The 24144-nt window shown below is 37.2% G+C and overlaps 1 protein-coding gene across 1 annotated transcript in view; it reads right to left on the bottom strand.

Annotated features, from left to right (window-relative positions):
- Positions 1 to 4894: 4894 nt before the first annotated feature.
- LOC120861718 (glutamyl aminopeptidase) overlaps positions 4895 to 24144 on the bottom strand; it is an 82513-nt gene continuing 63263 nt past the window's right edge. The window contains exons 14-20 of the mRNA XM_040237466.1: positions 19945 to 20095; positions 18868 to 18941; positions 18655 to 18759; positions 18397 to 18567; positions 15246 to 15386; positions 6687 to 6765; positions 4895 to 5689 (exon numbers count right to left, since the gene is read on the bottom strand). Coding sequence (XP_040093400.1) covers positions 5543 to 5689; positions 6687 to 6765; positions 15246 to 15386; positions 18397 to 18567; positions 18655 to 18759; positions 18868 to 18941; positions 19945 to 20095 — 868 coding nt within the window. The 3' untranslated portion in view covers positions 4895 to 5542. The remainder of the gene's footprint in view (positions 5690 to 6686; positions 6766 to 15245; positions 15387 to 18396; positions 18568 to 18654; positions 18760 to 18867; positions 18942 to 19944; positions 20096 to 24144) is intronic.

Genomic DNA, 24144 nt, shown 5'->3' on the forward strand with positions numbered 1-24144 from the left:
TAGTTCTAGAATGTGTTGTAGATTTTCATAGAACTGTTCAACTTCAGCTTCTTTGGCATTAGTGGTTGGGACATAGACTTAGATTACTGTGAAAACTGAGATCATTCTGTCATTTGTGAGACTGCACCTAAGTACTGCGTTTCAGACTCTTTTGTTGACTCTGAGGGCTGCTCCATTTCTTCTAAGTGATTCTCACCCACAGTAGTAGATGTAATGATCTTCTGATAAATTCACCCGCTCCCATCCATTTTAATTCACTGATTCCTAAAATGTTGCTATTCACTCTTGCCATCTGCTTGACTATGTCCAATTTACTTTGATTCCTGGACCTAACATTCCAGGTTCTTATGCATTATTGTTCTTCATACCAGTCCCTAATTAGGATTTTTGATTTACAAATATTTTCTTTGGTACTATGGTTCGTCTTATAACTCTCTTGATAAAATCATTTGCAGCAATAAAGTTTTTGATTTTGATATACATTAATTTATCTATTGTTTGCTTTTGTTGTTTATGCTTTTGGCATCATGACTAAGAAATCATTGCCTAATCCAAGATCACAAAGATTTACTTGCATGTTTTTTTGTTTTGTTTTGTTCTTTTGTAGTTTTAGCTTTTAAGTTTATGATGTATTTTGAGTTAATTTTTGTGTTTGATGTAAGAAAGCATTCCAACTTCATTTTATTTGTATGTTATCCTAGCACCATTTATTGAAAAGGCTTTTTCTACATTATTATTGTTTTGTGAAGAATCAAGTGACCATATATATAAGTATTTCTTTCTGGACTCTCAATTCTATTCCATTGACCTATGTGTCTCTCCTTATGGCAGTATCATATTCTACTAATTATTGTAGTTGAGCAGTAAGTTTTAAATTTGAGATATGTGAGTTCTACAACCTGTTCTTACTCTGAAGATTCTTTTGTTTATTCTGTGTTCATTTCAGTATGAATTTTATGATTAGGTTTTCAGTTTCTGCAGAAAATCAAGGTGACATTTTTAGGGGTTATGTTGAATCTGTAGATTTGGAGAATATTGCCATTTTCACAATATTATGTCTTCCAATCTATGAACCTGAGATGTCCTTCCATGTATTTAGATCTTTAATTTTTTTAAACAATAGTTCCTAGTTTTAAGTCCACAAGTCTTGGACTCCTTTTGTTAAATTTGTTGCTTAGTATTTTATCTTTTTAGATGGTCTTGGAATGTAACTAATTTTATTTTCTTATTTTTCATTGCTAGTGTATTGAATTGCAATTAATTTGTATCCTGCAACTTTGCTGAATTCATTTAGTGGTAATCATCTGTGTGTGTATATGTGCATGTATTCTTTAAGATATTTTATGTGCAAGATCATGCCATCAGATAATAAAGATCATTTTCTTTTTTCTCATTTGGATATCTTTTTAAAAATAATTTTTAAAATTTATTTATTTTTGGCTATGCTGGGTCTTTATTGCTGCGCGGACTTTTCTTTAGTTGCAGCGAGCAGGGGCTACTCTCCTGTTGTGGTGAGCAGGCTTCTTATTGCCCTGGCTTCTCTTGTTAAGGAGCATGGGCTCTAGTGCGCACAGGCTTCAGTAGCTGTAGCTGCCAAGTTCTAGAGCACAGGCTCAATAGTTGTGGCCCTCTGGCTTAGTTGCTCCATGGCACATGAGATCTTCCTGAATCACGGATGGAACTCATGATTCCTGCAGTGTGACAGATGAATTCTTTACCACTGAGCCACCATGGAAGCCCTGGATGTCTTTTATTTCCTTTCCTTTCCTTTCTTAATTTCCTTTGCAAGAGTTCCACTCCAGTGTTAAGTAAAGTTGCAAGCAAGCACATCCTTGTCTTGTTACTGATCTTAAGGGCAAAGCATTCAGTCTTTCACCTATATGTGTGATGTTAGCTGCTGGTGTTTCATAGATGCTGTTTTCAGGTTGAAGAAGTTCCCTTCTATTCCTAGCTTGTTGAATGTTTTATCATGAAAGGGTTCTGGATTTTTTCAAATGTTTCTTCTGCACCATGGGAATGATCATGTGGTTTTTGTCCTTATTCCATCAATATCGTACATCACATTGATTGATTTTCATATGTCACAATGGGGTGAGGTAATGGAATTCTCTTCAGGGATTTCTACTTTAATATGTGGTTGTGTATGTAGATTCTGGTGATAAACTAAGTTCAAGTCGTGGCTCATGCCAGACACTAACTTTTTGGCCTTGGGCAAGTTGTGTGACTTCTCTGTCTGTTTCTCCATCTGTAAAATGGGGATATTAACAGTACCTACTTCATGGGTTTTTGTAAAGTTCAGATATAGACATTGATGTATGTGGAGTGCTTGTGTTTAGAACAGGGCTTGGTATTAGAAAGGAACTTGTTATTATTGTTACTATCACTATTAGTATTATTTAGCAGTTTTGGAAGTTTCATTGGTTAGTCTACTCTTCTTCCTCTGTTCCCTGCTTATTCTCCCTTTGAGAATTACCATTCTAGATTTCTCTTCCCACCTTGTATTTACCTATTTTTGGAATAACACTTTATCTACATGGAGGGTAAACTGTAGGAGTACCATTGCCTTCAACCTAGCTGTATACCTCTGCTCCCCAGAACTTCGCTGCTTGCCACTCGTATGTTCATAGTTTCTTATATAAGCTCCTAGTTTACGCTTGTGTGGGTGCACAGCAGTGATCTGCACTATAGGAATAAACTGCTGCTGCTGCCAAGTCGCTTCAGTCATGTCCGACTCTGTGCGACCCCATAGACGGCAGCCCACCAGGCTCCCCCGTCCCTGGGATTCTCCAGGCAAGAACACTGGAGTGGGTTGCCATTTCCTTCTCCAGTGCATGAAAGTGAAAAGTGAAAGTGAAGTCGCTCAGTTGTGTCTGACTCAGTGACCCCATAGACTGCAGCCTACCAGGGTCCTCCATCCATGGGATTTTCCAGGCAAGAGTACTGGATTGGGTTGCCATTGCCTTCTCCGAATAAACTGTCTAGAAGGAGGCAATAATTATTACTGGCCCTGCTTCTTGCTACATGACTTTGCTGATCATTTCTTCCTGTTAATTCTTTAAAGTTGATGGTTTATTGTGGTTTAATTTTGGATACAACATACTAAAATTTTTCCCTGTAAAAATCATGACACAACCAAAAAAGTACAATAGCCAACTCTTCTTGGCATAGATCTATCTATTGGTCATCAGACTTTAAAAACAAGATACTGTTTGTGAAGGGCCTAATTGGCTAGTAGAGTTATAATAAAGTGTGCACAGTTCTTTTTCATATGGGGTAAATAGAAGTAAACAATTCATTCTCAGTTTTAATGCTTAGAGTGGAATGAAGCAGGATGACTTATAGGCAAGTTGGGAATCTGTTTCATGTACCATCTCCTTCAAATTCTTTTAAGAATTTATTGCATAAAGCAGAAGGATAAAACATCCCACTTCCTTATTTATCCACTTGAAACAATACATAGACTTCAAGTGCTGGTTTTGATTGTGGTCAATTTGAAGTTAGGGTGTTAATCCCCATGAGGATAGTGGGATTTTTTTTTTTCCCTGATGATTTATGATGTTAATGTGGTTTTCTTCTGAAGTAATTTAAAACAATATTTTAAAAGTTTTAGTCTGAAAAGATCTTTTTTAGTCTTCCCCCACCTCCTCCCAGTCTACATTTGACTTTGACAATTTAGCTATGTGGATTGAGAAGTAAAAATTAAGAGACAGCAATAGGAAAGTTTACAAAGTTTCAGAGTCCTTGATTAGGGAATATTTTTTATGTAAAGTCAAAACTAGGGTTTGGATTGTTTCCGTGTGTTTCAATTATTATCAAACCAATCTTAAATTATACTTCTGAAGGTTCCAAATAAATTTAGATTTTCTAGACACAATAGATTGGAACATACGAATTTACTATCTTTTCTGTCTATTGGACTTGTGTTGTGGATCTACTAGGCATCAAGTGTCATATTAAACATGTTCTTGCCACCAGCTCCTACAAAATTGATGTCTTTAGTCAAATCACGAATATAAATTTGATCAGTGCTATTCTGTATGACTTGGTGATGGACAAGGAGGCCTGGAGTGCTCCTGTCCATGGGGTCTCAAAGAGTTGTACACGACTGAGCGACTGAAGTAACCGAACTGATTATGTATGGATTAGGATATAAGGGTTTACACATTAAAGTTATATCTAAGAAGATATATCCTCAGATATGCAGAGTCATGTTGGAAAAACATCCATGGGTTTCCTTATTTTCATACTTAAAGATTGCTAGGTAAGATCAAAGCTAAATTCTATTTCCACTTAGTTTTATGGAATGATCACCCTTCTCTGTTTCCTAATAAGTTTCCAATTATTTAGCCCTTTTCCTCTAAAATCCATGTAGGATTTAAGCACTATCTTCCCCTTAATTTTATAGCTTATTTGAAGGAACGTTTTAGGGAATGGAGCAAGATGACAGAAAACTAAGCATGAAAAAGACTGGGTTCTTAAATCTTATTGCCTCCTGGTAAAGTATTTGCTAAAGCTCAAACTCCAGTACTTTGGCCACCTCATGCGAAGAGTTGACTCATTGGAAAAGACTCTGATGCTGGGAGGGATTGGGGGCAGGAGGAGAAGGGGACGACAGAGGATGAGATGGCTGGATGGCATCACCGACTCGATGGAGGTGAGTCTGAGTGAACTCCGGGAGTTGGTGATGGACAGGGAGGCCTGGCGTGCTGCGATTCATGGGGTTGCAAAGAGTCAGACACGACTGAGAGACTGAACTGAACTGAAAGTATTTGGTGTGCTGAGATTCATGGGGTCTCAAAGAGTCGAACCGACTGAACTGGACTGAACTGAAAGTATTTGGGGAGTGCTGCAGTCATTATTATTCAAGAGTAAAAGAACACTGGAAAACAATGTATTTTTTCAAGGTAATCATTCAGATTTATTTTAAAAAGGAAAGGAGAATTCTTTTGTTGATTTTGTAACAAAGGTAAGAGTCAGGTATTTCTTTGGCTAATTCATACAACACCTGAGTAAAATTTAAGCCCAGGTTACTTTCATAAGATTTAAAAGAGTAAAACATATGTGAACACAATGATGTTAGATCTGTGTAATTCTGAATAATAAAGATTAAGATGGTAATATTGGTCCCTCAAGTACTGGTATTTAAACTTTAAAAATCATTCAAGAGAGAAGATTAAGTGGTGTTTCTTTGGTACTAAAAATGTAAAGCTAAGACCAAATTCTTCTATTTTCACAGATTTAAGATACAAAGAATGATATTTAAAGACCTTAAAATGGCTATTAAATTATCTTCAGTTTGTAAAGAATCTCCTACGAAGTATGCTTAGAAGAAATCCCTGAGTACATTAACTACTCTATTAGTATCTTTCTTCATAAACAAAAAGGAACAATTTAAAAGCTGTGCAAGACATATAAACACAGTACTTAGTGAAAGCAGTATCTATATATAAAACTCCCTCCATAGTGCTTGTAAATTAGGCCACCAAATATTTAACAGGAGAAACAATAGAGTCACAAAATTAAAATATGATATTTGGACACATTAACCATTCAAATCAAGGAACCAGTTTCTTATGGTGTCCCTGTTTTGTTTTAGCCACTCGATATTGTTTTTCACTGTTTCCAGTACTTGCTCCCTAGGTTTTTGTCCCGCTCCAGCTTCAGGATATCTTTCGAAAAAGCTCTCGATCTATAAAAGAGAATGCAATAATTAAGAAAGTCATTTTAAGCCTAATTATTCTTCAGGGATTTTACTGACATTCTGGATTTGTTTCCTTCTTCCCTGGAAATTCAGTATCACTGAACAACATTAAGATACATCTTCTGGTGCATCAGTAGATTGAGCCCATCTCTCAGATTGGTGGTCATTACCCATGGCTTTGGACGCCTGGCAGCATGTCCTGCAGAAGAGGCCCTGCTGTACTGGGGAAGGAGAGCCGCACAGTGGTGGCGGGCATGCTCTCTTTGCTTCTGCAGGTTCCTCAGTTTTCTGCACGTTCTCCCAAGGTGTTTCCTGGAAAATCTGTACTGTGGAATGATGGCTTTGCTTTGTTTCGAGAGTCTGGAGTGTTTTATATACACTCAGTTCACTCATTGAGGGCTCATCAAAAAATCTCTATTAAATTTGGTTTGTTTTCCCTCTTCCTTCCAAAACCCTCTCCCAGACTTAACCATAGTAGTATATGCTATTTACAAAAATAAGAATTATTTTGTTTCACAGAAGGATGTAACCTTCCAAAATTCATACAATCTTTGTCTAACGTTAATGAACATCCCCTCACCCCTCTATCCCACAGGAACTGAGGTATCTGAAATCTGAAAGATTTGGGCTTAGTTTTGAAATTTAAAAACTCTGAGTGCTGAAAGGAATCAAATCTTGGCCAGCTTATCCAAGATTACACTTACCTGGAAAGGGGAGATGGACTGCTCATGGCTTGCTAAACTGAATGGCCTCATGGACCAAGAGCCTAAGCCTCCCCAGGCCTCACCTTTCTCAACTTTTAAACCTTATTTCTTGGTTATTTGAAATTTAGTTTAGAAAAAAATAGATGTACATTTAATTATATATAAGAATTATTACTTTTTCCTTGTCTTTTGGGATCTGAATAGAGAAAATATCATTTCTACTTGAAAAAAAATTAATTCTGTTCCTTCCTTGACAAGTATAGAGGAATTTATCTTCCTACCTGCCAGAGTTGTAGTTCGGTGTTGAATGGCTCTGCTATAGTGACAATCCGGCCAAGGTTTCTGTTATTGAGTGTATACCTGAAGAGAAATTTAGGGGTGGAAAAGGCTACATAAGTGCTCAGAACTTTAAATCTTTCCTCTAGATGCAGACACGTCCTTTTTGAGAGTTTTTTAAAAGTAATTTTCAAAGTACAGTAAGTATAAAACAGTAAGTAAACATATTTAATTTAAAATAATTTTATTCAGGAGAAATTCACAGCAACTTCTGCACTTTTTTTTTTTGTAGACAGATCCACACCACTTTCCCAGAAATGGTAGGCTGGTTGTTACATTCCCCAAATCTGTTCTCCTTTTTCCTGCACACGTGAGAACCATAGTCAGATTACTTGTCTCAGCCTTCCTCCTAGCTAGGTGCAAACAGGTGATCCAGTTCTCATCAATGGAACATAAACAGAAGTGGTAGGTGCAACTTCCACCTTCTTGTTAAGGAAGTAAAGGGAAATTGCTTGCCTTCGATCTTTTTTTCCTTCCCCTTCTTCCAGGTTTCAACTACACAGAATAAGGCCCTAGGCCTCATGGAGCACAACCACCCTAACAACTTGGAATGCTCACTTCAGGAGACCAATCCAAATGAGAAATAATTATTTATGTCCTTTAAGCTGCTGTATTTCTGTGTTTCTGTTACAACAGAATAGCTCTGTCACCTTTATCTTAACTAATAATCTATGTGTTTTCCTACAGATACAGAAATTTGAATATAGGCTATTTATTCTGCTTCCATAAAGCTTTATTGGCTACTTGCATATTTGGCATTATGATCTATATCAGCCCGCTAAGCAAAGACATTTGAAGCTAAGTGCAAAGATAGCACTTTAGCGATTATATTCTATTCCTATACCTTTTGCATTTTTCTCTCTTAAAAAGTAAGAATCACAAATTTCCTTACAAACCAAAATGCAAATAACAGTGACACAGGTAAAATTTCATCCCAATTAATCACAGTGTAAAAAGAACAATCACAAGAATTATCTATAAACCTTGAATTTTTGGAATGTTGGGAAAGGATAAAGGAAATATATCAACATATAAAGTATTAAACAGGAGGAGAAATTTTACATTTAAAAAATATCACATAAAAAGAAATCATGAAGATAAAAACTAATAGTCTGTCACATACACATTAAAAAATTTCTGTGAAAGGAAGCCTGCCATAAAATTAAAAGTAAAAATTTATTATTTGTTGTAATAAGAGCAAATATTTTGACTATATAAAGAGCCCTTTCAGACTGGTGAAAGTCGCTTAGTCGTTGTCTGACTCTTTGTGACCCCATGGACTATACAGTCCATGGAATTCTCCAGGCCAGAATCCTGGAGTGGGCAGCCTTTCCCTTCTCCAGGGGATCTTCCCAACCCAGGGATCGAACCCAGGTCTCCCTCATTGCAGGTGGCTTCTTTAGCAACTGAGGCACGAGGGAAGCCCTTTCAGATTGGTAATAGGGAGAAATATGCCAACATGAAATTAGCAAAGGAATGAATCATCAGTTTGCAAAAGAAATATATAGAGAAAATGTACCCAATGGAAAGAGATGAAATGTTCTAATGATTATCCACAATTTTGGTATACTAGGTCCAATGATCACTCTTATCGCAGATACCACTGAATTTAAATTCATTATGTCTTTTGTCTTTATTTTCTTAGAAGTATAATGCAAACAAGTTCCCTTTACTTAAAATCATCAGTCATTATCCAAAATGTAAGACTCAGGCAAGACACTGCCCCTGTTATGTGTGTACCTCCTTGTCTCTGACTTGGCCGTCCAGAGTTACTCTCAAACCCTTCACCTAGCCCTTTGGAACTACCCCTTTACAGAGAATACTACTACTCATTTGGACAATGTTTCTTTTCCTGTATCCTCCATAGCACCAGGTCAGAAAAGGAACTGGTGTAATCATGCTCCCCGTTATGGATTACAAACCATTATTCCTTCACTCTTTAAGACCCTCTGCTTCTTCATGTCATTCCCCTTCATCTCATTTTTGATACACGTTGGCATCTGACTCCTAGTTGTCTTTTCTACTCCAGGCCATGACTTCACGGTCCACTTAGATGAAGATAAAACAGCTTAACTCCTTAGTTTCTTGACCTCCTCATTTCCAATAATATTTTCTCCACTCTACTCCAGCCACCAATTTCCATCATCATACTTTGTGATCATCCATAAGTACTCTACCTCTAAAATCATTAATTTATGTATGCTCCATCACATAATTTACCCTCATTCTTTGACTTTATCTGGATTTCTGGTCCATTGAGCATCTCTATCCCTACTTTCTTCAGGATCATCAGCTTTTCCTTTGCTTTCACTTTTTTCCTAAAATAGTTTAAATTCCATGATATATCATTTCCAATAACATTTTCGCCTAAGCCCTAAGCTTCCTTATAGTTCAGTAATGTGTGTATATGTATATATGTATACACATACTCACACATACCTGAACTCACTGTTCTTCTGAAAATTTTAACTTTTCTAGAAATTTAGACATTCCCTGTCCATCACCAACTCCTGGAGCTTGCTCAAACTCATGTCTATCGAGTTGGTGATGCCACCCAACCATCTCATCCTCGGTTGTCCCCTTTTCCTCCTGCCTTCAATCTTTCCCAGCATCAGGGTCATTTCCAGTGAGTCAGTTCTTCACATCAGGTGGCCAAAGTATTGGAGTTTCAGCTTCAACATCAGTTTTTCCAATTAATATTCAGGACTGATTTCCTTTAGGATTGACTGGTTTGATCTCCTTGAAATCCAAGGGACTCTCAAGAGTCTTCACCAATGCCACAGTTCAAAAGCATCAATTCTTCACCACTCAGCTTTCTTTATGGTCCAACTCTCACATCCATACATGACTACCATAAAAATCATAGCGTTGACTAGACAGACCTTTGTCAGCAAAACAATGTCTCTGCTTTTTAATATGCTGTCTAGGTTGGTCATAGCTTTTCTTCCAAGGAGCAAGCGTCTTTTAATTTCATGGCTGCAGTCACCATCTGCAGTGATTTTGGAACCCAAGAAAATAAGGTCTTTTACTGTTTCCATTGTTTCCCCATCTATTTGCCATGAAGTGATAGGACTGGATGCCATGATCTTAGTTTTTTGAATGTTGAGCTTTAAGCCAGGATTTTCACTCTCCTCTTTCACTTTCATCAAGAGGCTCTTTAGTTCCTTTTCGCTTTCTGCCATAAGTGTGGTGTCATCTGCATATCTGAGGTTATTGATATTTCTCCTGGCAATCTTGATTCCAGCCTGTGCTTCATCCAGCCCAGCATTTCGCACGCATGATCCCAAGGACGGGGGAGCCTGGTGGGCTGCCGTCTATGGGGTCTCACAGAGTCGGACACGACTGAAGTACCTTAGCAGCAGTAGCAGCATTCTGCATATAAGTTGAATAAGCTGTCTAACTTCTAATCTACCTTTCTAACTTTCTAACTTCTAATTCTAAAGGTTGTTCTTATCTTTTCATCTTTATCATTACATCCATAGTATAATCTACCACCATCATCTTTTATTAGGATTACTCCAGTAGCTCTATAATTGCTTTCCCCAAGTTTCCCATTTAGGCTTTACCACTAGAGCTTTCTTTTGAAAACAAAACTGATCATTTTTACTTTCTTAATTAAAACCCATTAGTGACTTATCATTGCTTTTATTTTTTTTGGGGGGGTGAAGTGAAGTCACTCAGTCATGTCCGACTCTTTGTGACCCCATGGACTGTAGCCTACCAGGCTCCTCCCTCCATGGGATTCTCCAGGCAAGAGTACTGGAGTGGGGTGCCATTTCCTTCTCCAGGGGATCTTCCCAACCCAGGGATCGAACCTGGGTCTCCCACATTCCAGGCAGATGCTTTAACCTCTAAGCTACCTTTATTTATTTATTAATATAAATTTATTTATTTTAATTGGAGGCTAATTACTTTACAATATTGTATTGGTTTTGCCATACACCAACATGAATCTGCCACAGGTGTACACGTGTTCCCCATCTTGAACCCCCCTCCCATCTCTCTCCCCATACCATCCCTCTGGGTCATCCCAGTGCACCAGCCCCAAGCCTCCAGTATCATGCATCGAACCTGGACTGGTGATTCGTTTCATATATGATATACATGTTTCAATGCCATTCTCCCAAATCATCCCACTCTCACCCTCTCCCACAGAGTCCAAAAGACTGTTCTATACATCTGCGTCTCCTTTGCTGTCTTGCATACAGGGTTATCGTTACCATCTTTCTAAATTCCATATATATACGTTAGTATACTGTATTGGTGTTTTTCTTTCTGGCTTACTTCACTCTGTATAATAGGCTCCAGTTTCATCCACCTCATTCGAACTGATTCAAATGTATTCTTTTTTATGGCTGAGTAATACTCCATTGTGTATATGTACCACAGCTTTCTTGTCCATTCATCTGCTGATGGATGTCTAGGTTGCTTCCATGTCCTGGCTATTATAAACAGTGCTGCAATGAACACTGGGGTATACGTGTCTCTTTCAATTCTGGTTTCCTTGGTGTGTATGCCCAGCAGTGGGATGGCTGGGTCATAAGGTCTATTTCCAGTTTTCTAAGGAATCTCCACACTGTTCTCCATAGTGGCTGTACTAGTTTGCATTCCCACCAACAGTGTAAGAGGGTTGCCTTTTCTCCACACCCTCTCCAGCATTTATTGCTTGTAGACTTTTGGATAGCAGCCATTCTGACTGGCGTGAAATGGTACCTCATTGTGGTTTTGATTTATATTTCTCTGATAATGAGTGATATTGAGCACCTTTTCATGTGTTTGTTAGCCATCTGTATGTCTTCTTTGGAGAAATGTCTGGTTAGTTCTTTGGCCCATTTTTGATTGGGTCGTTTATTTTTCTGGAATTGAGCTGCAGGAGTTGATTGTATATTTTTGATATTAGTTCTTTATCAGTTGCTTCATTTGCTATTATCCATTTTGAGTTTATTTTTGTGTATGGTGTTAGAAAGTGTTCTGGTTTCATTCTTTTACACATGGCTGACCAGTTTTCCCAGCACCACTTGTTAAAGAGATTGTCTTTTCTCCATTGTATATTCTTGCCTCCTTTGTCAAAGATAAGGTGTCCATAGGTGCGTGGATTTATCTCTGGGCTTTCTACTTTGTTTCATTGATCAATATTTCTGTCTTTGTGCCAGTACCATACTGTCTTGATGACTGTGGCTTTGTAGTAGAGCCTGAAGTCAGGCAGGTTAATTCCTCCAGTTCCATTCTTCTTTCTCAAGATTGCTTTGGCTATTTGAGGTTTTTTTGTATTTCCATACAAATTGTGAAATTATTTGTTCTAGCTCTAAAATCCCATGGACAGAGGAGCCTGATGGGCTGCAGTCCTTCGGGTCACTAAGAGTCGGACATGACTGAAGTGACTTAGCAGCAGCAGCAGCAGCTTGATAGGGATTGTACTGAATCTATAGATTGCTTTGGGTACTAAACTCATTTTCACTATATTGATTCTTCCAATCCATGAACACGGTATATTTCTCCATCTATTAGTGTCCTCTTTGATTTCTTTCACCAGTGTTTTATAGTTTTCTATATATAGGTCTTTAGTTTCTTTCGGTAGATATATTCCTAAGTATTTTATTCTTTTCATTGCAATGGTGAATGGAATTGTTTCCTTAATTTCTCTTTTTGTTTTCTCATTGTTAGTATATAGGTCATTGCTTTTAGAACAAAAGCCCAAATCTTAACGTGATCCCCAAAATCTTAGCCCTTAGCTTTCTTCTTTTCAGCCAGGAATGCTCACCTCCTGTTTGTCTAATTTACTCCTGCCCTTCTTTCAGAATTCAGCTCAGTTGTCACTCCCTTCGGGAAGCCCTTAACCTCCAACTTCTCCTGACTTGGTCAATTTCCCCATTACGCTCTTTCAGTGTACCCAGAAACTTTTCTATCTGTAGTTATTACAGTTTTAATTATACATGTATTTATTTGATTCTTTTCTTACTATTACAGGCTTCCCTGGTGGCTCAGATGCTAAAGGATATGCCTGCAGTGCAGGAGATCTGGGTTTGATCCCCGGGTTGAGAAGATCCTTTGGAGAAGGAAATGGCTACCTGCTTCAGTATTCTTGCCTGGAGAATTCCATGGGCAGAGGAACCTGGTGGGCTACGGTCCATGGGGTCACAAAGAGTCGAACATGACTGAATGACTAACGCTTGCACTTTACTTAATATTGCTCTTCATCATTAGACTCTAAACTCCATGAAAACAGAGAAGCAGATCTTTTTCTCCTTATACACTATTATAACTTTAGTGCCAAGCACGGAGCCTACCACATAGTATATGCTCCATAATATTTATTGAATGAAAGAATTATTTAAAATGAGATACCAGTTTTCATGTACTCAATTAATAAGAATATTTTTAAATGATAGCACTGAGTATTGGCAAGGGTTGGAAAATAGGCAAACTTAATAGTAAAGTTTGTTCTGGGAGACAGTTTTGCAATATTCATCAGAAACTCTAAATGAATGCATCCTTTAACTCAGCAGTATTGCTTCTAGTATTATTTGTATCCTAAGAAATTGTCAAGGACGTTCAAAGAGAACAAATAAGTTCAGTTTCAAAGATGTTCATTAGTACATTAATTATACAGTGTAAAATTTCAAACAGTTTTATTATCCAACAGATGGAGATTAGCTAGATAAACTAAGATGTATTTACATGTTGAAATATGACTGAGAATTTATCTAGGTAGTTGCAGTTTTTATTCTATCTATTCATTGCTAGTTTCTAAATATATTCTTTAATTTTTAGTCACAAAGAATAAAACAGAAATGAAATGTTATAGAAATTATAGAAAATCACTGGAAAAACTATTAGCTGTAATAGACTTTCTTCAAATCTATAAAATACCATTACAGGAACTTAGTGTGATTTCCTTTTAAAAAATTTCAATTTTCTTATCACAAAATAGGTATATATTATTTTGCACAAAACACAGAGAAGCAAAAATAAGGATATAGAAATCACCCATACACACCACCTAAAAAAAATCCCTATTGTCACATAGCTGTTTTCCCTTGAGTCGTTTTTCCATGGATGTTTGTTTATTTATCATTGCTTATTTATGGAATGATATTAAACACGTTGTTATAATCTGCTGTTTTTTACATTATCCTATATTGTGGATATCTTTTTATGTCTTTAAGTAGGCTTCTTTGATGTTATTTTTAATTCTCAGTCATATTTCAACATTTAATATAAATATGTTTATTCCAAGAAACTAATACCATATAGAATGTACCATTTAAGGGGAAATATGCTGTATATTTATCATATTGATTATTTTAAAAACTAAGGATTTAATTATATCTTAAATATTTTGAAAAATAATTATATAAAAATAATCTCTGATTTAATATTTGTTTAGTGGAATAAATAAAAGCAAATAATAATTTCTGAAGTGTTTTTGGAACTTTGTGGTTAAGTCTCAAACTGGAAAGGACATTAGTGGTTGGTCATCAGCTGTCATAAAAATCATAAAGTAAAAGCTTTATAAAAAAGCAGATTATTTAAGATGACTATACATTATTTAGAAACAGAGGCAGTAAAACCACTCATTCTGAAGTCTGGAAAATGTTTAAGAGTTTGGAAATATTTGACTGAAGCTTGGCTCATTTCTGTTTAATTTGTCTTATCCAATTTTAATGGGGAAATTATACTTTTTCAAATTAACCACAGTTAATATTGGGCTTTTTTGTTTGTGTCTGACATATGGTTATTATATGATTTTATGTTTTAGTCTACTTGAAATAATATCACATGAGAATTAGATTATCAGACTATGAAGAAATATTAAAAGCCTTGGGGAAGGGTTTAGAACTAGCATTGGAAATAGTCATTAATTTATTTGTCCTGAAAAAATTAAACTTCAGGTCTAATAGATTTAAGGTCAACTGTTTTTGACTTTTATCATAATACAAACCTGTTTTTATCTACTTCTTAATTTTTTAAGAGGTATAACAATGAACTAACTTTTAAAATGAAATATGCGTTATTTGAAATAAATCACATGTATGTGCATAGCTGCTCGATCATGTCCAACTCTTTGCAAGTCCATGGGCTATAGCCCACCAGGCTCCTCTGTCCATGGGATTCTCCAGGCAAGAACACTGCCATTCCATTCTCCAGAGGACCTTCCCTACCCAGGGATCAAACCTGGGTCTCCCGCATTTCAGGCAGATTCTTTACTGTATGAGCTACAGGGAAATTCCTTTAGGGGCTTCTCCGATGACTCAGATGCAATTTAGACATGTTTGAAGATTTTAGAAATCTATTGATCAGTTGGAAACACTACTTTCCAGGAAAGGAATTATGCTTAAACTAGCATATTGCTTCCCTAGAGGGAAAATACCATGATCCTTTACTGCTGATAATATGGCATTTCAGATATTGTATAGATGTCACAGAAAGCACAAAAAGAGAAAAAATAACTTGTAGATGGTATCAGACAAAGAGAACAAGAAATCATTATCTGATCACCTCACCTGTTGACTAGATATTCCCAGTTGAGTTGTATCCAATTCCAGGCCATAGTCTTCCCATAGCTGTTATATGAGATGTATTGAATGACTGTAAACACATCCTGTGTTTTAATAAGGTTTGAGTCCTTGAGTAAATCCAAATACCTAAAAGAAGTCAAATGGAAAAGCAATTCAAAATGAACCTTCAGTGTTCACCCTTAACTAAATTCCAATAGAACTTAGCTTTCATTCCAGTAAATTTAATTATTGAGTCATCATGAAACAAATAAGAAAAATAATAAAACACAATTTAATATTTTCTAAAATAATTAACTGTTCTTTAATTTTGAGGACTAGAGAAGTGTAAACTGTATGAAAATTTCAGGTATTTTGGAAGTGCTATAGCAGTTAAAACCCACAATTTTAACTATTAATTTAAAAAATTAATTGTATTTATTTAATAGAAGCACTCCATCCATTTGCCTATTATTCCATGAAACTAAAAAAGGAACTAATAAATTAAATTACTGATATTCTTTCTTTAATTTTATAAAATTATAAAATTTTGGCTGTGCTGAGTCTTCGTTGCTGCACAGGTTTTTCTCTAGTTGCAGAGAGCAGAGGCTACTCTCTAGTTGCGGTGCATGGGCTTCTCACTGTGGTGGCGTCTCTAGTTGTGGGGCATGGGCTCTAGGGCATGTGGGCTTCGGTAGTTGTGGTGTGTGGGCTCAGTAATTGTGCCTCCAGGACGCTAGAGCACAGGCTCAGTAGTTGTGGTACATGAGCTTAGCTGCTCTGCAGCTTGTGAGGTCTTCCTGGATCAGGGATCAAATCCACATCTGCACTGGCAGGCAGATTCTTCACCCCTGCACCACCAGGGAGGTCCTTATATTCTTATTTTATATGGGACTACAGCTAAGTCTTAATGGATGCTTTTGAACTGTGGTGTTGGAGAAGACTCTTGAGAGTCCCTTGGACTGCAAGGAGATCCAACCAGTCCATCCTAAAGGAAATGAGTCCTGAATATTCATTGGAAGGACTGATGTTGAAGCTGAAACTCCAATACTTTGGCCACCTGATGCCAAGAACTGACTCATTTGATGCTGGCAAAGATTGAGGTGGGAGGAGAAGGGGATGACTGAGGATGAGATGGCTGGATGGCATCACCAACTCAATGGACATGAGTTTAAGTAAACTCTGGGAGTTGGTGATGGACAGGGAGGCCTGGTGTGCTTCAGTCCATGGGGTCTCAAAGAGTCAGACATGACTGAGCAACTGAACTGAAGATTGTAAAAAAACAACTTTCATAATATAATTTGTATGGTTAGATTAGTTGGCTATAATTAGAGTATAAAGCAAATAAGTCCAAGATAAATTAAGTGACCAAATAGATTTTTATTCACTTTATTCCATGGCTGTACCCAGAGGGAATATCTGAGCATGCTCTAACAAACTTCTGCACTGGAGTGGGGCACTCCTGAATTTTGTACAATTTATCCTTTATCCTCTAGTTCGTAAGAATCTTAGTAAGGCATCTAAGTGGAGCTTCCCAGGTGGCACGGTGGTAAAGAATCTGCCTGCCCGTGCAGGAGATCTAAGAGACGTGGTTTGATCCTTGGGTCGGGAAGATCCCTTGGAGTAGGAAATGGCAACCCACCCCAGTATTCTTGCCTGGAAAATTCTGTGGATAGAGGAGCCTGGTGGGCTACAGTCCATGGGGTTGAAAAGAATTGGGCATAACTGAACACGCACACAAGGCATCTAAGTACTTGCTAATTTTCTCATCATATACAATAATTAGCATAATGACAACCAAGTAATGAATCAATATGATGTTTTGTGTAATGTCAAGATGATCAAGTTCTGGATAGATAGACTATCTTAGGTCACAGAGAAGGAGACTTCACATATAGCCCTGAGGTGAGATAGTGAAAGTATATTGTTGGCCCTGCTAATAAGTAAAAGCAAACTGTTTCTGGTAGCTCTTACAAATTCGTTATTGCACTATAATTTACTATTTATATTCTGCCTCTCCCATGAACCTATAAGTTTCTCAAGGATAAATATTATTCTTTTTCATTTTTATTCCCACAATCTACATACCTATACATAGAAAGGATATCTTAAGTGTTGGTTAAACGAATGAAGCAAATAACTCAGAATCTATATAAGCAAAAAATGAATATGGCAGAAACTAGTTAATTTGGGACATAGGTGTGAAGTGGGAGAACATTCATAGATGGGCTTCAAGTGGTCTTTGTATCTTTTGAAAGTTAAAGTGAAGTTGCTCAGTCGTGTCCAACTCTTTGCGACCCCATGGACTGTACCCCACCAGGCTCCTCTGTCCATGGGATTTTCCAGGCAAGAATACTGTTGAGTGGGTTGCCATTTCCTTCCCCAGGGGATCTTCCCAACCCAGGGGTTGAACCCAGGTCTCCCGCATCACAGGCACATCCTTTAACCTCTGGGCCACCAGGGAAGGCTGTATCTTTTGAGTATAATGTAAATGACTATTTGTGTGTGCATGCCTGTTGTGGTGGACAGTCCTCTGCTGACAGAGACCAGTTTCGTTCTGGGTTTGGATCAAGGTATCCTTGATTCTAGGGAAGGCAAATTGCTACCCCATCCTCAGAGTAGCATGATTGGTCCAAGTCAGTCAAAGGAACTCAAGTTCATTGTAGTCAGCAAGTGATAAGTGGTAGATCCAGAGAATCACCCAGAATGATCAAGGGTGACCTAGTGCTGGATTATGAGAGGAAGTGGAGATAACTGACCTCTTATCGTAAAAGACAGAGTCTTGTGAGGAGGAGCTCTTTCGCTCCTGTCTTTCTTCCATTGAACATATTTATGTGAAGACAAAATATCTGGGGCTCTGGAAGTCATAAAACATCCAACATGTTGAAGATGGCAGAAAAGAAAGAGGAAGAGCCTAGGTCTTGGATAAAACGTTGAATCACTGTACATGACTGGAAGTTGTCTACCTCTAGAATTTTTTATATGCGATAATGTGTCTTTATTTTTTAAGCCACTCTTACATGGATATTTTGTTTCTTGCCAGGAAAATAATTTTTTAATAGACTTTCTTGTATCTTCCATTAATCAGCATTTTAAAGAGACTGTGACATGTAAACTATCGAGTATCATTCATGTAATTTTTTAAAAAGTTCCAACTTACCTTGACAAAAGAGTAACATTCTTCACTGATGCTAATCCATACAGTAGCTTTTCTTTTTCTTGAGCTAATGAAGTTTTCTGGTATTGCTCGAGAGTGTAATTCCATGAAGTCTCATTGCCGGAGTTCTGCATACCATACCGATATACCAGAAGCCTGAGATTTACAGGAAGACTAGAAGAAGAAACAGTGTTTCAGAGATTTTAATTCCTCATTTCTCAGTTTAAAGTCTTCTAGATATGAAAACATGGGAACAGTCACCTTACAGTCCCAGTTAGCCACTCCTGAAATAACTGGGAAGCATTGTTCAAGGCATCGCTGTCTCCCATCTTGCACGCCAGTCCTAATACAGAGGCACGGAGTAATCTAAGAAAACAAACACACACAGAGCTGGGGCCTTGAGAACTTTTCAACATATCTTAACACACACAAATATTAAACAAATATTAATTTTTAAAAAGGTAAAAAAATAACTTTGTGAGGTGGTCTCCATCATCATTCCATCCCAGAAAATCTGCAATGGGCTTCACTTGATCTCGGAAGTATTTCTGAAATAAAAGCATCATGTGCAGTGAGTAATAATTTACTATTTGGCAACAGTCTCCCATTTATTATTATCTACAGTTCCCAGTGGTAATCTTTTCCCCTACTAGTTCAGAGAACTTTGGGCCTGTACTAAGGAAAGGTATATATTCCAGTTTTTATCACATAGCAGTTTTACTTCACTTCTGAACATAAGAACATTCTGGATCACTCTCTAATGTTTTATAGAACTTTGGGTCATCCCCTTTTAACCTCCACTTCTTAGCTGACATTTTAATAAATAAAATAACACCTGATAGACTTACCATACTAAAGTATTAATGAAATAGTAACTAATATTTGTATATTGGCTTAAGATCTACATAGGATATTTATATTATATGATTCTTACTATCCCATTACCATGGGAAGTCAAGTACTAACTTCCTTTTGTACAAAGAAAATAAATATGAAATCATTTGTCCAATTTCTTTCATAAAGAAAATGGAAGAGCTAGAAATTGGAATCCAGAATTTGTTTAAAATTACAAGTGTTCTTATAATCAGAAAGTGCTACAGAAATCACAAAGCCAAGAAAAGTAGTCTGAATGACTGTCATAATAAAATCTCAATGTGGAAATAACAGCAGTAATAATAAGGAAAATGATGTTATATTTTGATAAGAATAAATTCATTTTAACATAGATAAATCCATTAAAATAGGATCTAGTTTGTATCTATGGTTTAAATCGTTATTTGTTTTAAATAAAATATTAACTATATTGTATTTCTTCTAACACTAAACTACACCTTTAAGTGGTATACTGAATCAGAAATACTGATACACTTCAAGCTGAAAGAAAATAGCATCTCTTTGATTTGATTAGTCAAGTCATTGTAATTTCCTTTGATTTTACTTGGCAGTCAAGATATGCTTTTGTGTGTCCCAGGAGCTCCTTCTCTCTGAAATCTTCCTATTCTACCAATGGGATTAAACATCTACTTTCATGAGATATAGCATTAGCATTACCTCAATCACAGGGTAGAGCTCTTTATCATCTTCAAACATGCTAATAATATAGGTTACAGCTGAAATGACTCTCTGCCATGGTAAATATTCCATTTCATCTTTGAGATACTTGGTCAAGTTCAGAGCCTCCTTATAAGTTAGAAGCTGAGCTCTAAGAAAGAAAAAAAAAATCCCACAGTAAATTAAAACCAATAGATTGGTTTCCTTTGACTGAAAGTACTAACATGGGCATCATAGACATCAGTGTTAATGAGAATTCTTCAATTAAACAATTGAGAAAATGCATTACTATAAAGGTCCAATCAAAGAGGTTTGTTCACAATGATGTATTAGTGTTTTCATATGTTCAACAATAAAGGGGAGACAAAACATTAAGGTATGCATTGAAAAATTTCTGTGGCAGAATTTTAGATAAAAGCCATTTAAAGAAACGAATCGCCAGTCTAGGTTCGATACAGGATACAGGATGCTTGGGGCTGGTGCACTGGGATGCCCCAGAGAGATGATATGGGGAGAGAGGTGGGAGGGGGGTTCAGAATTGGGAACTCATGTACACCCGTGGCAGATTCATGTCAATGTATGGCAAAACCAATACAGTATTGTAAAGTAAAATAAAAATAAATAAATAAATAATGAAAAAAAAAAGCCATTTAGTTGTATGGTTAATATTGACAAATAGAAACTCTTAAACATTAAGTTCACTAGCTCATTATAATATACAAACGCACCATTATAAATGTACCTTATTGAATTTTTTATATTTGATATGAATAAGAAATATAACAGTACTTGTGAATCATCAATGCTTAAAACATTTCAACTGAACTTATATTCCCCACAAAACACCTTTTTAATGGCACCCCACTCCAGTACTCTTGCCTGGAAAATCCCATGGATGGAGGAGCCTGGTAGGCTGTGGTCCATGGGGTCTCGAAGAGTCAGACATGACTGAGCGACTTCACTTTCACTTTTCACTTTCATGCATTGGAGAAGGAAATGGCAACCTACTCCAGTGTTCTTGCCTGGAGAATCCCAGGAACTGAGGAGCCTGGTGGGCTGCCGTCTATGGGGTCGCACAGAGTCGGACACGACTGAAGTGATTTAGCAGCTTAGCAGCAGTAATATTTATAAATAAAAATGGATTTTGTTCCTCAAAACAATGTGAAATTACTATTGACACTTTAAAGAGTCTGACTTGTTCCTCCTTAGAAAAGATTTTGGAAGCTTTTGAAATAATATTCTCAGAAATCTGTTAGGCCTCAAATTTTAGCCTAGGTTTTGTAAAGACTCTTAGGTGGGGATCCTATCTTTCCAAACTACATTTTGAAAGTTTAGGTTAAATAATAAACTTTAAATTACTGAGTAAGTCATACTGGTGCATTGAGTGCTATTATGTTTGAGATCATTTTTTGTGAATGAGAAATAATGTAATCACACCTTGATTTCTCCCCTGAATTGATAAGAAGATAAAATGGTATTGGAGATCTAGGTAAGAATAAATACTTTCGGCATCATGTGATTTATACTAATGTGATATGATATAGAGTTTGTTTTCAGTTCAGAGAGCCAATTTCTCCTATTTTCTCAGATCTTGATCTTATCTGTTGTTCAGTCGATCAGTTGTGTCCAACTCTTTGTGACCCCGTGGACTGCAGCACACCAGGCTTCCCTGTCCTTTACCATCTCCTGGAGCTTGTTCAAACTCATGTCCATTGAGTTGGTGATGCCATCCAACCATCTAATCCTCTGTCATCCCCTTTTCCTCCTGCCTTAAATCCTTCCCAGAATCAGGGTCTTTTTCAGTGGGTCAGCTCTTCACATCAGGCGGCCAAAATGCTGGAGCTTCAGTTTCATCAGTCCTTCCAATGAATATTCAGGGTTGATTTCCTGTAGGATTTACTGGTTTGATTTCATTGCTGTCCAAGGGACTCTCAAGAGTCTTCTCCAGCACCACAGTTCAAAAGCATCAATTCTTCTGGCCCAGCTTTCTTTATGGTGCTCAACCTTCTTTATGATCTTTTTAAAAGGATTTATATTTTGGAACATTCAACTTGTCTTAATAAGAGTGTAATTAATATTGAGAAATGGAGTACTTTATTGAGAATGTTTGTTGAGTAGAAAGTGATTGTAGAATTTTATGTTGCAATTTGAAACTTGAGAATTTTCTAATTTTAATAATTCTCTAGTTATCTGGGTGGATAGAGCAACAGCTTTGACCTGTCAGTATTTTCTTAGAATAACTATGAAGAGCTGTTGCTCTGGGGATCAAATTGGTGAAGGCTAATGAAAGTTTATGAAGAATAATAGGTAATTCAGAAATTTAGTGGGCTTCACATTTATAGCAGGTGAAGTTTAGAGGCCCATTTTATAAATATATATAAATAGTATATATAATATATATATATATATTTTATAAGTATATATAAATACTATATATTTATCTTCCCTGGTGGCTCAGATGGTAAAAGCGTCTGCCTGCAATGTGGAAGACCTGGGTTCAATCCCTGGGTCCGGAAGATCCCCTGCAGAAGGAAATGGCAACCCACTCCAGCATTGTTGCCTGGAGAATCCCATGGACAGAGGAGCCTGGTGGGTTACAGTCCATGGGGTCGCAAAGAGTCAGACACGATGAGCGACTTCACTTTCACTTTCACTATATAGTTAATGTTGAAAAATTGATATCCTATCCTAGTGCCTTGTTTTTCAACATATTTGATAGCTATGCAATCATTGCACTGCTATCACTTATTTTTTTAAGGCTGAGTCACTTGGTCAAAACACTGGACTGAGACTAAAATTTTTGTCAGTTATTATAGAGATAATATTTTGAGAATTAAGTTGATGCCCTTTTCATTTCCCACACGTCATGCGATTCTGTGGTATTCGATACTTCCAAGGAAGAGCGGTATCATTTAGGTTCATGATTCTCAAGTTTGAGCATGTATCAGCAACACTTGGAAGGTTTTTTAACACTTGGGCCCCATCTCTAGAATTTCTGACTCAGGAGGTCTGGTGTAGGGCCTAAGAATTCTCATTTCTCACAAGTTCCCAGCAATGCTGATACTACTGGGACAATGTGTGAAGAATCAGTTCTTAGAACAAAGACATCTACAGTGCCCTTCCCTCCCAGGTCTCCTTACAGTGCTGTTTTGGCTCATAGCTGCACTTTTTCTTCAGAGAATAGCCCTTGACCAAATATATCCATCTTGCTTAAAAGGTTATGCAACCCCTACCCCTGGTCATTGATTGTCTGATGCAGGAATGCAACAGGCCAGCCTGCTTCCCTCAAGCTGGGTCACTGTGTAGTACAACTCATGGATGGCTTCCTACTGGAATCTGGCAAAGCTAAACTCGAGCTAAGACGATGGCGTCACTGCTCAGCTTTTCCCCTGCCCCACCCTGCTTCTCACACCCCCTACTTCTTGAGCGTCCTCTCTCAAACCACGTGTTCATGAACCTCCATTTCAGACTCTGCTTTGAGGGAACTCAAGACAGCATTTTTACTCACTTTGAGCCTCCAACCCTATTTATTAAATCCAGAGACCAACAGCAGTTCTGAAAGCCAGATTTGGTTGAGAATTTTCCTTATTCAGAAATCTTCAATTTATAGTAAGAGTCCAGCCTGAGGAACTTTGATCCTAGAATTGGCCTACAATCTATAGGGGATACAATATAGGCCTACAATCTAGAGAGGATAGAGGTTATAACTTAAAGAAAGTTCCCACAAAACGCTACGAAGAAGAAAACAAAAAGGTCTTTTGAGGAAATTCTTGCTCTCCTATCTTGGGCTGAGGTACTCAGAAGTTTGGGGAATCTTGGAACAAAAGGTTTGGTTTTGCTTTCCTGGGTGTGACCTGGAAAGACTGCACAGTCCTCCAAGAAGGTCGAGTTCAGCACAATGTCTTATCAAACAGTGGCTTTTGAATGGGGCAGGAGAAATGGTTGAGAGAGGTGGTTAGGTAGAGGGATCTGACACTCTGGTCTCAAGCTCTTTAGCAGAGCCTTCAGGTGGTGTGGAGACTTTTGAAAACTTCCCATGTATTTGTTCTCTTGACGTTAACTTTCTAATTAAATTCAGATTTCTGGCTTAAAACAGTCTCCTTGCAATCAACTAGATCCTTTTTTAAAAAATTTATTTCTTTAAAAAAATTTTTATTTTTACTTTATTTTACTTTACAATACTGTATTGGTTTTGCCATA

Source organism: Oryx dammah, unplaced genomic scaffold (assembly GCF_014754425.2).
Source record: "Oryx dammah isolate SB20612 unplaced genomic scaffold, SCBI_Odam_1.1 HiC_scaffold_3, whole genome shotgun sequence".
Lineage (NCBI taxonomy): Eukaryota > Metazoa > Chordata > Mammalia > Artiodactyla > Bovidae > Oryx > Oryx dammah.